The sequence below is a fragment of the Dermacentor variabilis genome, chromosome 4 (genome assembly GCF_050947875.1).
Source record: "Dermacentor variabilis isolate Ectoservices chromosome 4, ASM5094787v1, whole genome shotgun sequence".
In the NCBI taxonomy this organism is placed as follows: Eukaryota; Metazoa; Arthropoda; class Arachnida; order Ixodida; family Ixodidae; genus Dermacentor; species Dermacentor variabilis.
Genome location: NC_134571.1, coordinates 183,427,109 through 183,443,984, shown reverse-complemented (window position 1 = coordinate 183,443,984; position 16,876 = coordinate 183,427,109). Strand labels below are relative to the sequence as shown.

At 45.6% G+C, this 16,876-nt stretch overlaps 1 protein-coding gene across 1 annotated transcript in view; it reads right to left on the bottom strand.

Moving 5' to 3' along the window:
- LOC142578452 (acetylcholinesterase-1-like) overlaps nucleotides 1-7,638 on the bottom strand; it is a 58,427-nt gene extending 50,789 nt beyond the window's left edge. The window contains exons 1-2 of the mRNA XM_075687833.1: nucleotides 7,406-7,638; nucleotides 2,004-2,319 (exon numbers count right to left, since the gene is read on the bottom strand). Coding sequence (XP_075543948.1) covers nucleotides 2,004-2,319; nucleotides 7,406-7,638 — 549 coding nt within the window. The remainder of the gene's footprint in view (nucleotides 1-2,003; nucleotides 2,320-7,405) is intronic.
- Between the last annotated feature and the right edge of the window lie 9,238 nt (nucleotides 7,639-16,876).

Sequence of the window (16,876 nt, the reverse complement as noted above, 5' to 3'; positions counted from 1 at the left end):
TAGCCAAATCACTGTATGGCAGCTGTTTGAAGTGCCGAGGACGCCTGCGCAGCTTTCGACAAGGAAGACTCCTCTTCCACATGCATGCTGCTTGTGCCATCAGCAACCGGATTTGGTAGTCGAGCCTACGTTAAATAATGGTGTGTCTTGCTCAAAGTTATTGTTTTCGTATAAACGTATGGGTCGACCTGTATTCTTGATCGACTATAGTGTAAATAATTTGGGGAAGTACTTTATACACGGCAGTATCCCCACTTGTCGCACGAAGGCTAAAACTCCGCAGCAAGTATGAATTATATTTTGTTTAATGCGTGCCGTTATTGTAACTGCTATTTATGAAACGTATAGGGAGTTTTAGTCGAAATGCTGTTAAGCTGTAATTCAATTTTGGAAATTCCACCTCCATGTATTCTAAACAAAGCCCAATAGTGTACTATAAAGCGTATCGAAGCGATCACCGCCCGCACTAGAGAAAGAAAACGTCGGCAGATGACATCTGTGCAGGTAACACTACATGGATTGTATTACATTCATCCTCAAGAAGCCTTCAGTATCATTTGTGTTCCCAAGATGCGTTTCTGATCCATAATTAAATTTCTTTTAATTATGGATCTTTTTAATTTAATTTCATTTAACTTTTAATTTTCTTTTAATTAATTAACCGGCCATGACAACAAAGGGTGTTGGAACACGTCCGAAAACATCAATTTCAGTTGGTGTGCGCGTTGGATGTTTTGTGTGCCTCCTTTTGCGTGTTCATAAAAATCCGTAAAACATTTAAAAAAACCAAGTCCAACTGCCCGCTTGAGCTCCACAGCAGTTGTGGATGAACAAAACCTGGATGAACAAACAGGCTCTCCACATTTTCTTCTGTACGTCAGCGAATTTTCTCCTAGCGCTACAGTTCCACATATTGCTCGAAGATTTCTGACAGAGATGAGTAAACTTCCTAAGCCAAGTCATCAAAAATTGTAGCGAGCGCAATGTACTTGCCGCATAAGGCGAATTAAAACATAAGGACCAGTATAACAGCAGCCCGACAAGAAAGATACACGTCACATTTGCGTTTGAAATGGCACGTTTTATGAACAGAAATTGTTCGGTACGTGCTTGAAAGCCTCAGCTATGCAGTATGCTGGTTCGGCTTTTTTCATAATGTGATCAACATTCTCGGCACAGTCGGATTAGTTTCCTTTTAGGGCAATTTCACCAGACCAATACTTTGTGCTGATACCGAAGATGGCACAATCTTGAAACATGGGCCGATCGCGAACTCAATGCGGGCAATAAATGTTGCCCGCTTCAAAAGACATCCTTGGCGAATTTAGATATGCGCCACGAGGTGCACGTGGACTTCGTGGCGCCGCCACTAGATGGCGCATCATGTCCAGCGGAAAGCGCGTAATGGGAGTCCGGGTGCAGTGCGCACCTCTCACAGGACGCGTTTCGACTGCTCGCATAATTAGAATTCATCGTTCATAAACTGAGCCCAATTGTTTTTCATTCGAATAATATAGACACGATAGCCATGGTCGCGCCGATGCCACCGTCGTCATGATGTTCCCCATCGACGCTGTTTGCGCTATTTAAGGACAGGCATTCATGACCACTCTAATTTTTTTCATGAGATAGGCACCAAGAACTGTCTCACATTCAAAAGTAGGGAAACACTTGTGTCAATCCTTTGTCTGTTTGGCTGACTGAAAAAAAATACACGTTTCTTTGTAGCACGTGCCGCGGAATGGTCTGATAAGAAAACAAAACTGTTGAGCGAGAGGCTTTTCGTTAATTTGTTGTATTATTTTGTCGCTACCAAAAGAGAAGTTGATGATTACCCTGGCTTTCAATAAGAATGGCAAATTGAAAGTTCGCACTGATATTATCCGTGGCTTCCATTGTTGGCCATTGGTTTATCGCGCAAAACAGTGTGGACGTACGTACTACACGCTGGCCTTGTAAATGCGCAATCGTCTTAGGCCTTCAGTTGAGAAAAGGGAGCTCACCGGCGTGTTTGTATCTGAGGTGCTGCTCGGCAGGACCTTCCGGACGACCTGTAGTTGGGATGGCCTAAAACGCTTGGTTTCACTGAGCGGCTGGGCGAAAGGGATGCCGAAGAAAGAGTACGAGAAATTTTGGCCGGTCACTGGCTGCACGATCCCGCGCAGGACGCCAAACGGGCCGCGAATGACGACTCCTATTTTTTGCTTGCGCGGATCATGACTGCCTCTGTCTGTGAGAACCACCAGCGCGACGATGAGCACTCCTACCACCAGGATAGTGGCCAAGGCACAAACCACGTCCGCGGCACTCACGAAACACCTGCAACGACAAAATCACACTCATTGAAAGAGAAGTATGTTTCCGCCATTCAACAGACATAACCGAAATTACACTGCAAACTCATGCAGGCTTCTCAGATGGTGCAGTTGAAGACAAACTGACCGTATTCCAAGGGCTGGTTCACAGGAGCAACGCCTTTCGTTGTGGCCGGTCTACCAAGAGAGTTAACCATAAAAATAGCAGATTGCCTAAAGAGGGCGCGTTGACCAACAACTGGAAGCACAAGGATGTTGAAGTTGGAAAATGATTTGTGCTGAAGCCCTCAAATTGGACAAATACATATGAAAGGAAATTTTACAACGATCTAGTATTCCGGCGGATGATAAACTTCTCCATTTAATGCTTCTTTGTACAACTTGCGGACTACAGCCGAAGCGGTTTTTAAATCACACTCTATTGCTTTTAACTTTGTGCGCGGTCAGAGAGTGCTGTTAAATGCTCTCATTGTCATAAACAGTGATGCCGCTAGCATAAACGTGACATTGGCCAAGTGAAGGGCTAAAGTTAAACCTCATCTTGCACGTTTATAGCAAGAACCAAACAACTTCAGCCGCAATGTTTTACTGATTCCTCAACTCAGGCCTTCTGACGAGGCCAATGTCATTTGCTTTCATCGTGAGAAGTATGTTAACCCCTGCCCCCCCCCTCCCTTCGTAACGTTCTCTCGAAATAGAATTATAGTTCACTTGGTTCAATGGAACACTATTGGTAGCCCAAATCAATGGCAAGACAAGTTTGTATTCTAAGACCAGGGTACACGTATACTATACCCAATTGCCACGTCGTGAAACAGTGAAGAATCAGACAATGTAAAATCTTACATGTCTTATTGGGCAGACTCGCATAAAGAAAGACGCCTAACGCTGGCATCGCAACAACACTGGCGAGGACAGTCATCGGTCGTCGAATGTAAACTCACGAGACAAGTATACCCACTTCGGCCTTTCTGCACTATGGTTTTCTTATCATCACGACTTAATCTGGTTAATACGTGTACCACAACACATGCCTGGATAATTTTTGCTGCTCGCATACATTTCAGAATATATGTAACACAATTAGCATCGTGGGCATTTTTCGATAAGAAAACTTCCGTTTGCACAGAGGCGGCTACTATATTCGAGAAACTTTGAATAAAACAGCTGCGTCCTGCGCCAAGTAATATTCACGCTTGACAATAAGAAAGATTAGACAAAGCGTTACGCAAAAGATAGCGAAATGCAGAAGGCTATCGTTACGTAGGGACAATAATAAGTGAAAGTACACGATGCGTTATGTGCAGAAAATAAAATAGAAAGGGCCACTACCAGTTTGCTTTTACACATCTACTCAGTCGAACGTCATTAAAACAACTTTCGCGTCCATGGAAGAAACAAAACACACGAGGCATTGGCCTCCAACAATGAATGGGAGGCCGTCAAGTGAAGTCTTATACTTTGCCGTTTGATGTCGATTAGCTTGTCTTATTAACGATGTGTGGCAAATCTATGCCACACATCTAGCCTATGCCTTCTGGAGTACTACAACACCTCATGGATAACGGGGGAGGTTCCTACGGAATGGAAGCTTGCGAAAGTTATTCCTATATTGAAGCCACAAAAGCAGCCAACAAATTACGCCTCCTTCAAACCCATATCTCTGTTTAGCTGCGTAGGGAAGCTATTCGAAAAAATGATCTACAAACGACTAAATTGGTTCCTGGAAACTACAAAAGTTTACCCGGAGGAAATGAATGGCGTACGGCAAAATAGGTCAGCAATTGACAACGTCATTGCCTTGGTCTCATCAATTGAAGAGGAATAGGTCTCTGGAAACATACCTATTGCATTATTTTTAGATATTAAGGCAGCATATGATTCGGTCTTTCATAAAGCAATACTTGACGCTTTGGAAACCCTTGGTCTTGAAGGACGACTTTACGCATGGATTCAAGGACGCCAACTTTTCATGTGTACCCTGGATGGCCCCACGGCGCTTTATGCCGTCGAGTAGAGAGTGCCACAAGGAGCTGTGTTAAGCCCGGTATTATTTAATTTAGTCCTCATCCATCGGAGAAGAAACCTGCCCCGCGGCGTCAAAATCACACTGTATGCGGACGACGTCTGCATTTGGAGTGCAGCGCATTCCCGCAGTACCCCCCAACAACGTCTCCAGAGAGCACTAGCAAATATATCGGCCTACCTAAATCCCAAGGGTCTGAAAGTGTCCCCGACAAAAGCGTTGCCATGGCTTTCACGCAGAGATGTATGGAAAAATACCCATTAGTGTTGGGTGGTCGTGCCCTTCCATACGTCAAGACGCAAAGGTTTCTTGGAGTGACGATCGATAGGAACATCACATGGTCGCCCCAAGTAAAAAAAATTGAGTGAGAAGATTTCTTCGGCGTCGCACGTATTCCGATTTTTAGCCAAATCACAGTGGGGCAGCAACTGTCGATCAATGGTGCTCCTTCATAAGGCCTACGTCGATGGAACACTACGTTATTATCTCTCGATCCTGCAGAACATATCTCCCACAAGCAAGAGTGAACTTGAGGCAGCATGCAACAACTGCGTTCGCGTATGTCTTGGCCTTCCGAAGGGGTCGTCCCGCTCAGGAACTGTAGCAGAAGCTGGATGCCTGCCTCTCGAAGTGCTATCATCGCAGGAGACACTTCGTATTCACCTCCGCCACGTCATTCATACGAAGACTCACTTTTTAAAGGGTATTTCTAGAACCCGTGCTACATACGGCTTTGGGCAGGCCGTCGGAAGCATACCTGTTTCGATTCCTGCTCAGGCGTCACAAATTATGCCACGAAACATATCACCATGGGCACACTCCCCACTGGAAATCGTGCCTTATATACATGGAATCAGTGCGAAAAAGAAAATGCCTCAAGCAGCGATTATCAGATAGCTTTGGAATCTATGCACAAAGAATATGCAGCCGCAACGCACATTTTCAAAGATGGCTCTACAACTCCACATCGTTCATCATGCGGACTTTTTGTTTCCTCTACAGGGCAACGATTCTCGTTTCGTCTTGAGCGAGCGACATCACCTACTTCAACGGAGCTATATGGCATTAAGGAGGTCCTTGTGTATGTCCTCCGACAGCAGCCGCCAAAGACATGGGTGATTTTCACAGATTCAAAAGCAGCGCTACAAAGTATGTGGAACTGGAACAAGCGTTGCAATAATCAACCTGCAGCATTTGACATTGCTTATCTTCACCACAGGGCTGAGATTGCTGGGCATTGCATAAAGTTCCAGTGGATACCTGGTCATGCCGGCATTTCGGGAAATGAAAGAGCGGATGAAGCTGCCAGAAATGGACTCCAATACCGCAACTTCAAAAGAACATTTTTTACAAAAGTCGATGCTTCAAACATGGCAAAAAAATATGCCTATCAAGAAAAAGACCGCATCTGGAATCTGCCGCTTCACCAAGAGACCTTCCTGCGTTACAATGACCCAGAAATGAGACCGAAAATTCCACGACCACTTCCTCGACACTTAGAGACGTTGTACCATCGTCTTCGACTGAACTTGGCATACACGAACAATTATCTGTACGGCATAGGGCTTACAACTAACCCATACTGTGATTACTGTCGCAACCTAGAGACAATTGAGCACATATTACTAGAATGTCCCGCGTACCGCGACGAGAGAATTGTTTTAGCAACAAATGGACATGATTTGCCACGAACCGTTAACGTTACCAAGCATCTTAGGTCCAATGCCCGGCCTTTCAAAACAGCGATGGGTTTTGGATTTATTGTTCAAATACCTATAAGAAATTGGTCTAATCGGAAAGCTTTGAAAATTGCACCCTTCATAACAAAAGCCTAAATTTACCCGCCATGTCACCTGTAAATATTAGTATCAGGTCCACTCGGACATTTCATATTTATTTTCTCCTCTTTTTCTCCCACTCTCTTCTGAAATCTTTTAATCTCTTTCCCCATTCCTATACAGAGTAGCATGCCAGCGGTTATATACGCGCTGGTAAAATTATCTGTTCTTCTAATAAAGAGCTCTCTCTCTCTCTGTTTCCATATTAAGCGGTGAGATCGCTAGTAGCGTCATTTTATACGGAGAATAAGTAACCAATAAGAGTAACGAACTATCTGTGTTGTTACACACAATAGCCATACTTAACGTCCAAGAAGCTACATGCTACGTAAAAGTTACGTTGTATTTTATACACGGCCGTGACAATACACTGAATAAATTTCACTTCATTTAAACTAGAATATTCTACGAAATAAACAACTTTATGTTACCTTTAGGCCTCGTGTGACACAACTACACAGTTTAGAGGGGCAACTTTTAAATTGTGAAGAAATTTTCATTGGGAAATAGGTTTTGCAACATCCGTAATCATCAACTCTGAGCGTACCTGGGGGTAATTCTGTAAGAGTCCACCTAGTGTACTGTCCATTTCGGCCGCTGCTTATTGGCTGGAGTCGCTCATCTCCTCCTCTCTCGTACAGCTGCATCCAATCAGCGGCGGCCGAAATGGACAGTCCACTAGGTGGACTCTTACAGAATACCTCCCCTGACCACTGGCCGAAAGAGTCAAATTATTATGCGGTATGACCAACACGTTCCTGGCTGCGATCTTAACAGCAAATTTTCCCAACCGGTCTGGCAACATGAGAACTGGCATCCACATGAATATGGCGGCCTATCTTGCATGTGGCATGATTCCGAGCTCGGGACTTTTCTTGCATGTAAAACACAAAAAAATAGTTTCCAAACAAACCTGCGCGGTACGCGACATATTTCTTACTATGGGGTTTTACGTGCCAAAACCACTTTCTGATTATGAGGCACGCCGTAATGGAGGACTCCGGTAATTTTGTCCACGTAGCGTTGTTTAACGTGCACCTAAATTTAGGTACACGGGTGTTTTCGCATTTCGCCCCCATCGATATTTGGCCGCCGTGGCCGGGATTCGATCCCGCGACCTCGTGCTCAGCAGCCCAACACCATAGCACTGAGCAACCACGGCGGGTGGTACGTGACATTAACAATACCACTACACGTTCCTTAAGTTAAGGGAGTGCAAGGCTCACGTGGAGTTCAGGTGAAGGACGATGGAGGAGTAGGCACTCCAGAAGCTGTGCTCTTGCGGAGACCCGCCGCCAGTTCGCATGGAAGAGCCACAAGTGGCACCCGAGAAGAGGCCGCTCTTGGACCCTTCAGTGGGGGACGCTGTGATCGCGGATCGTGGATCGACAACGTTGGTCGTGTGTGGTTGACGGCTCGTCTGGTGTCCGTAGCTGGAGGCGGTCTTCGAGGCAGCCATGGCCACTTGGCAACTTCTTCTCTTCTGACGCTTGCGCGCGTTGCGTGGCTGATGAGCACTATGACGCTAAATTAAGGAACGAGCCCACTTTCGGGTGCATACCAAGAATCGGGAGGTCGGAAGCGAACGGAAATAAAAAATAACCAGCAAACAAAATAGAGAGATAAAAATTGATAAAGCATGAATTTTGCTATAGTAAGGAAATATAGGAAGTCACTATGGCAGATAAAACCAGAATAAATACGAGCAAATAGCAACGTATAAAGAATAACAGATTATGTATAGCACTTTTTAGGGTATCGAGAAAGCGAAATCAAAACGCCATGCATGTACAGGACGCTGCTCGGCGCCGTCAGCAACTACGGCTTCTGCATTTGCGCCACAAGACAGCACACAGACGCTGCTCAATTCGGCAGCAGCAGCTAGCGAATTGAATTTCGTGCTGCGCCTCGCTTCAACGCGAACTAAGCGTCGAAAGCACAGCGCATATGAAGCTATCAGATGTTGGCGCACTTTCTCCACATCGCAGATCTCTTTCAAGATGCGAACGCCTACGCAGAGTACGCCGCAGCCGCCGGTAGTGCCATGCAATCTCCCAATTTGACCTTGATGATCTTGAAGGTCAGACTTACGGAACCAGATGTTTTAGTGTTTGTACCTGTAGTAGTATAGAGCTGTTGGTCGAAAAAAAAATCACGAGCTTGAAATTGTTTTACTTGACGCAAAAAATCAAATACAACAACACAAACGCTCCTCTGCCTAATCATTATGATGAGATCTCGAGAGTGACAATGACAAGATAGGCGATGCTGGGGTAACGGACATTCGATACGTTATTTTGCCTGTTAGGAATAACCGTGTACAGACAAAAATAAGAGGTCTATGGATTACAGTTCAGTAAATGCGTGGCACTGACGGGACATACCAGTGTTTAACACAAACACCTATGTCGCTGAATGTCTGCAGGTAATCAGAGAAATATTTTCAAAGAATGTTCACGTAACCATCATTTTGTGCACTTAGCTGCAGAGACACGATCAGTAAGGCAGCGCCTCCCGGCTCCATTCTCAAAGCAGTGATAGCTCATCATTTATATAAATATTCCTTTCTATTTTAGCCACGGTTAACAAATATTTTGTTAAAGTAGAGGTTCCTTGTCAGGTTTCCTATCATGCATCTACGAATCACATCAAACTCAAGCACCGGTAGGCCCAGGAGCGTCCTTTTTGGCGGTGTTTCAAATGGGTGAGACAGGGATGCAACGCCTAAACCCACTTCGTCAGCAAGAACCACCAAGGGAAAAGGAATGATCAAGCACAAGCGCAAATCTTCTACAGAACTTTTATTCCTGAGAACGTGTTATTTGCATACATGGAATCCGTATATGCAACCGAAATCACGAACGCACACAAGGCAAAATAAACAGAAGATGACTGCCGCTCAACCTAAGAAACCCCGCACTAGCCAAATCTCTCACATTGAAAGAAAGGATCGAATGCGAAGATATTGAATTTTTTTCGCTTATGGTGCAGCACTTGATTGAATATATTTGTCTTAGTGTCCAGCGCGGAATATCAACGCCCTTGCTGAACAATTCAGGTCATTGGGAAGCCACTGTGACTTTAACGTATTGATCTCCGACAGGCATTCCTTTTCATCGCGATTACGCTGTGAACATAAAATATTGCAGCTGTCGGAACCAAATAAAAAAAATCGTGTGTAAACACATCCACAGAAGTCAATACACTGATCCACGGAACGCAATACAAGGCCTGCAACAGAACGGTGTGTTAGACACATCATGAATTAAGAGCCCGAGATCCGCCTTATTGGGAACTAAGAGTAAAAAAAGAATAATGCATAATTTACGAACTTTTATGTGGCCTTTTACATAAACACATTAGGTTCCCTTTAAGGTACCCCGGATGAGCTTACTGGCACATATAGGGCCCGTTTCAGCATATACAGGGTGTTCAACTATCATGCACCAATACTTAAAAATATGTAGTGCTACGTAGACGGACGGAAACAAGGTAATGTTGTTTGCTGTCGCTTGGAGAGACCCATTTATTTTTGCATTCAGCCTAATAACATAATTAATCTTAATTATTCAACTTCTCAAATATAATTAGAGGAAAAGTGTCAATGAGAAAATTCTAGAACTAGATGAAAAACTTCCGATATAGGTATCTGTTGCTTAGTACGTCCTACAAACAAAAGTACATTGCCGAGCGTAAAACAAGCCCGCGAATACACGCAACGATCCTCCAGCGGCCAGTAGCGCGCCAATTTTGCGCGCATTCACGGGCTCATTTCACGCTCGGAAAAGCGCTTTTATGTAGCACGTATTGAGCAACAGAAAGCTATTTCGGGAGTTTTTCATGTTGCTCTACAATTTTCTCATTGACTCTTTTAATCTAAATATAACATATATGCAGTTATATATTTATTTAAGACTATTCATGTAATTACGCGTAATGCAAGAAAAAAACAATATGAGTATCTCCGAGCCACGACAAACAATGCTTTGGTTCTGTCCAGCTACGTGGCATTTGCATATCTTAACATCTTGGCGCGTGATTGTTGGGACAGCCTGTATATTGAAATAGCGCATGAAATTTTCTTTTTCAGATTGCAAACCTAACACAGCACGAAATGAAAACTGCAATTTCTTATTAAAAATATATTGAACTCTCTCTCATGTTCTTTTACTGGTAACGTCAGTTGTTTTCATGGTCATCATTTTCGCAAGGTCGCGAAGCTCGATTGGTGGCCTAATGCCTACGGTGGGAGTCACGTAGTGGGCAATGTCCATCGCTGCGGAACAAGAACACGGGCCGCCGGGCGAAGCCTGATGGAACATCGTTGCTGGTCCATCCTTACTTCACCGGTAAGCGAGATCTACTCCGGAAGCGGAGGATTTCCTTGGCCAGCAACGCTTTCTTATAGCACTATTGCAGATTCGCCAACCCATGCGTCTATGTAGCCAGGTTTCCGACCTAGGCTGTTCAGATCCAAACTCTGGTAGTTGTCCGAGGTCGTGTTGTTGACGACGGCCCGACGAGCGCTACTACGAGGGAGTTTTGATATTTTATCGCGTGATGCCCCGAGTTTGCAACTGTATACACGAAGTTCCCCGCGCGATATGTAGGGAACAGTGGAAGAGTAAGCTATATGTCTTAACAAGGATGCCGCGCCAATGATTTGTTTTTGTCCTGGTTTACGTCTTTCTCGGCAGACGGCGCGGATCATTGGGGGGTAAACCACAGCAGCTGGCGCGGCGGGCGGGTCTCCTCAAACATGCGCGAGCATAAAGGATTCGCTAGTGCCTGTGTACCTGTCTAAGCTTCTGGCGAGACTTTGGGAAGAAAGCTAAGGCATATCCTCTTAAAGCTTAGTAGCGTTACCCAGGCTTAAATCTGCGGCTCAACTCGTGAAAGTTCACTGTAGGGGCAGCGCGCTTACTAGTGCCCAACTTTCGTAAACATCCAAAACCATCCACCTATTGCAGTTTACAAAGTTTTTCAAGTTGTGCGCATAAGTCCAGAAACCGTGGCTTGCCGGGGTCAGCGATGCCCCTGGTTAGCATTAAGCTTAGTAGCGTTACCCAGGCTTAAATCTGCAGCTCAACTCGTGAAAGTTCACAGTAGGGGAAGCGCGCTTACTAGTGCCCAACTTTCGTAAACATCCAAAACCATCCACCTATTGCAGTTTACAAAGTTTTTCAAGTTGTGCACATAAGTCCAGAAACCGTGGCTTGCCGGGTGCAGCGATGCCCCTGGTTAGCATGCATGCCAAGCACATCTGCTACTAACCACGCATGTTTCTTTTTAATATTTGTTGTTTAAATCTTGGGTGTCTTGCATGTTACGGCGTGCAGCGTATGATCTGAAGGTCATAAATTGGAATCCTCCTCCAGTTCACTACATTCCCAGGCGTGGAATAGCGCCTTACATCGACAAACAAAAGTTGCGCACTCCTACTGGCGCTACACTAGTCTAGGTGACACACACTTTGCAAGCCCCACTAAGCTTCTACAAAGGCAGTTCCTCACCAGAACAGGAATTGGCCTCCTTGGTGCACTATTCGGCTGCTACTTTCCTCATGACTCCTGCAATTAACCCATAGCCGCCAGTCCCCAGCGCCTGCGGACCAGCTGACCAACGCGGCGGTCAAAGCAGCGACGCGGAAGACAGTGCTAAGAATCTCTGGATCCGGATAGGCCGCCACTGAAAACTGAACCTTCCAACGTTCAATTCGCGCATCATACAGAGTGAGCCTAACTAGCTTAGCAGCGCTGCTTGATGAATTATCAGGCATTCCCTGGGATATTACTGGCCTCAGAGAGGTTAGGACGTGGGAGTCTTAAACAGTGCTAACGGCCACGTCCTCTGCTACAGTGGTCATCCAGATAATAGAGAATACGAAGCAGGACATCTAATAAATAAGGACACAGCGGGCAACACTGATGAGTTTACCGCGAAAATCGGAGAATATCAGTCACCGTAATGAAGCCAAATAGGAAGTATACGGTGAAAGTAATACGCTCCAACCATCAGTCACGATGATGAAGAAATAGAACAGTTTTATTTTAATGATGAATTAGCGATAAGAAAGGTGAAAAATCAGTATACTCTAGTGATGGGCGATTTCGATGCAAAAGTGGGGAACAAGCAGGCTGGTGAACTAGCAAATGGGAACTACGGCATCGACTCTATTAACACTAGAGCAGAGGTGTTGACAGAATTTGTGGAAAAGAATTGGCTTCGAATAATGAATACCTTCTTGAGGAAACGCAGAAACAGAAGACGGACCCGGAAAGGCCGTTATGGAGAAACATGGAATGAAATAGATTTCACACTCTCTGCCAATCCTAGCAAAGCGCAGGATGTAGAAGTCTTAGGCAGGGTAAAGCAAAGTGACCATAGGCTATTGAGGTCTAGGATTTCTCTCAATCTCAAGAGAGAAAGAGTAAAGTTAGTCAAGCAGAAACAGGCCTATCTATATGCATTAAGACTAAAAGCAGAACAATTGAAGCAGGTACTCGCAAACAAACGTCCATCTTTAGAACAGGAACATGAGGGTACTATAGACGTGATGAATGAAAGCCTAACTAGGCTCATTTTAGAGCCAACAATTGAAGTAGGAATAAGAAAAGTAGGCAACCAGTAGGTAAGCTCTGCCAAGTAAGAGAGGAAGTACTAAAGAAACGACAATGCATGAAAATCTCCAAGTCAAGAGATCAGATAGAATTCGCTGAAGTGTCAAAGTAGGTCAACAAGAAGAAAGTACGGGATATTCGAAATTATAACATGGGAATGTTTTAGCGAAAGTCATGTGAAAATTAAAGAGAAACAGACACACGACTAACATGATCTTGGATTGTAGCGCGAATGGACGCGGACACAGAAAGGAGCAGACAGGACCAGCGCTCGTCCTGTCTGCTCCTTTCAGTGTGCGTGTCACTTCGTGCTACACTCCAAGACCATGTTACCGTACCAACTCGCCCAACTTTCTATCCTTTTGCAGATACTCGACTGTAAAGACATTTCCCAAAGGGATACATAAAGAAGTCTCAATGATGCATGCGATACCTAGTATAATGCTGTAAAGATTGTTCCTGAAGAAAGCAATGGGCAGAAACGAACTGTACTTAAAAAAATTACAAACTTCTAGCCGCATTGATCACCCGTTTAGCTCAGTACTTCTCTGTCACAGCTTCCATGCTTAGGCACAATCGAGGATACGGTGCAGCGATTTTCATCTCAGAGGCAACACAAGCACACATAGATAAGCACAATCGGAACACTTGCTGAAACGATCAACTAAGACGTTGTACGACGATGGATGACAGCACTTGCTGGTCAAATTCCAAGAGGGAGGTCGGTAGGTGCTCGCTAGTTGCATATTCAAAACTTCTTCACTAATAGCGCCGGAAGCAGTAATACAGAATCGAAAAGAGCTAGTAGTGCCACAGAAAAAGTAACGTCGTGCGTTCTAAGTCCGGGTTGCAGCGAAATAAATGAGCGCAGGGCCTCACGCCCCTACCAGACGACAGAAAATGTGACCGCCCAACACTGTAGCGCTCCTGCTGGCAAAGAGAGCAAGTCTGAAAAAAAGTTGCAGTCGGCTCGATTTGCAGAAAGACGTCACTTTCTGGGCGCCTCTCTATTCTTCCACCGTATAGTGGAGCCTGTTGCTGAGACTTTGAAACGGCTACTAGAGCTGAGAATGATAAAACATAAAATAGCGAACAATGAGGAAAGAGGGTTAGAAGGAAGCTAGGAATAATGGTATATTAAGCTTGTCCAAGGATTTGTCTTATGTGCAACTATACTATATAATTTGGCACAGTCAGCAATACAAAGTGAAATGTGGCTGGTATTGCTTTATGAAAAAACTTTGTGAATGTTTCTGCGGTGTTGAAAGCAGATATAGGACGACGCTGAAGGTAGACACGCACCTTCACGGCATGGACACTCCCATGACGTAATGCGCTCGAAGGAGAGAGCCTGAAATACTGAATTATTTCTACACAAGCGCTACACTACAGCAACGCGCATGTAGACGTCTCTAGAAGTGACGAAGCGCACGCGACTGAAACGCAAACGACTGACTCATCTGTCGAAATATAACATCACGATAGGCAGCTACATAGACTGTTACTATCGAGCTTATAGCTATTCAATGGGCAGAAAAAGGAGTCACTCGAGTTTTATTAAGGAGACAAAGTCAATAGACAGTGAAACCGAGGACAACGTAGGGGATAGGAAGTTGTTTTATTGAATTACAGACAAAATTATGAATGAGATGTTACGACTAAAACGTTATTCTAGCGTCGCCAAAACCACTGCGAAAGTCCGAATGTTTCAGATATACCGAGCCACCAGCACCCGTTGGAAAGCGTCTAGGAGGCTGCAACGGCCAAAAGACGTTGGTCCTTGCCGAAGGCACGCGCGACACCCAGACGTCGGCAAGGAATACGGAACTTAACCTTCCCGCTCACTGAAGGGAGACACCACCGGTGAGAGAGAAAGAGTGATTCTGAAAAGGAAAATAGCACCCCTTCCGCTTCACAGTCAGTCTCTCTCTTTCTCTATCTCACTAGTGGTGTCACGCTTCAGCAAGTGGGACTGTTAATCTTAGTGTGTGTATTCGCTCTTTCTCCGCCTCCTTCGCAAGGGAGTTGCCGGCAGTCGCTGTATGTTGGTACGTGTGCGTCAGTACCTTTCCCTCTGCTGGGTCAGTGGCAGTTAAAAAATCCGCTGTACTGGCTTCCGTCTAGAGAGCGTCGGCCGCAAGCGTGGTGAGCATTCGCTCTGTGCTTCTGAGCGAGGGCGTTCCAAACTCTATAAAGGACGCCGCAGACAACGCAGTTCAGCCTTCAGCACAAGCTAGAATGTGGGTCGCTCTTGGTCAAGAAGCTTGTAGAGCTGACAAGCTTCGTCGATCGTCTGGCGTCTCGGCCTGTAATCTTCCCTGCTAGCCAAGCTCAAGACCGCTGGGCACGCTACCTCGACAGTCATGGGCACCCGTCTGTAATAAGTGGTGCCTCAGGTGCTATCCGAGATCCACTGCTTGATTGCGTGCGATGTAACATTGCGTGGGAATGGTCGGATTCTTGGCTGCAAGGTTTGGGGAGTGCGAGGCTTTTCTCTACTAAGTTTTACCAGGCGTTTGTAAGTGTAGGTAACAAAGCGGGTAAAAGCTGCCGTTGTCGCCTAGTTCGTGTTAGCTTCAAGAAAGTAGAGCGAACAGTAGAGAAAGCAGTACTGACGTTAGCCATCAATTTGAACAATTTCCCAAAACCGCGGCTCTTGGAGCTTGCGAAGAAGTTGCGTCTATATGTCTGCGGCTCACAAAAGACCGCAGTTGATCAGTGCTATTTATGCGTCAGATGCCGACGATGTTGAGCTTTCGGAATGCAAAGATAACATTCGGGAGAGGGCGAAAAGGCAGGCGGAATAGCGTGCACGTGAAAGGCAAGAGTATGAGTGTGAACTTGAACCTGGAAGGAAAATGCAAGAGCGAGATCTTCAACTCCAACTTGAGATGAAGCAGCTTTACATCGAGTTGGAACGCGCTCGGGCACCAAGTCGGGCCTGTGAGGCGCCCAGTGGAGGGGAACGAGTTTTGTTATAAACTTACAAGTCTAACGCGGCCACACAAGCTCGGAGACGACAGTGGTCAGTTTTCGGTGAACTCTGAGTGAACCTGCGAAAATCAATACTTTTCTCGTGAGTTGTGGCCACAGCGCCTACTCACACTGTTACCTTGCCGAGCAGCTGACGTAACACCCCACATAAGAAAACAAGAGGCAGTGCACTACGACTAAGTCCAGTTCAGTCTGCTAAAGAAGTAAAGGTCCTCGGCAGAAGCGTTCCGTTGCATATTTCGCGAACCTGAAAAGCTTAGGAACGAGTCTTATACAGAATTTGCGTACGATCTAATGTCTAGCATGTAATAGTGGCTTCTGGAAGAAAAAGCGTTTCGGGATCACGACAGGCTTCTCCACTCTTTCACGCCGGAGCTGTTTCAGGAACGGTTACCAGAGCAAGTACGCTATTGGGTGCAAGATGGGCCAGGCGTCAGCACAGTGACCACCGCCGCCGAGCTAGCAGAAGGGTGACGCGTCAGGCTTGCGGAACAAAAGACGAGAAGAAGGCAGTCCCTCACTACAATTTCGAGGGGCAGAAGTTCGTGCCTGCTAAAGGGAAGGAGCAGACGCAGGAGAATTGTCCCAAAAGTAATACTTGCTGCACAGAGGAACCAGAGGTTAACGTGGAGCGAGAAAAGAAATTTGAGACGAGGAAAAGGATCTCGTGTCATAAGTGTAAAAGAAAATGGTACAGAAAACGCCCGAATCCAAAAAATTTGAACAATCGACGGAATTTTGTGTCGCGCCCATGAAATAAAACCCCAAAATAGCCGCGAGAAATGAGGACCCTAGCCTGAAAAGCATCATATGCACTGTGAGAGAAGGTATTACAAGGAAAAAAAAGTATTGACGTATATGGTACTCCCAAATGCGATTTTTCAACACAGATCTGTACGTATTATTTCATTTCGCGACATACTGGCTGGTGCGGACAATCTGTCTCGAGTTGCACATTGCAAAGTGGGGCAAAGCGTGGCGCGAGTGAATCGCTAATGGAAAGGTCGCGAGTGGCAGCGCGTTGGTGACGCGTGGGTGCAATTCACCGTAGCCGCCGCAGACACACCTGCAATCCGGCAACGC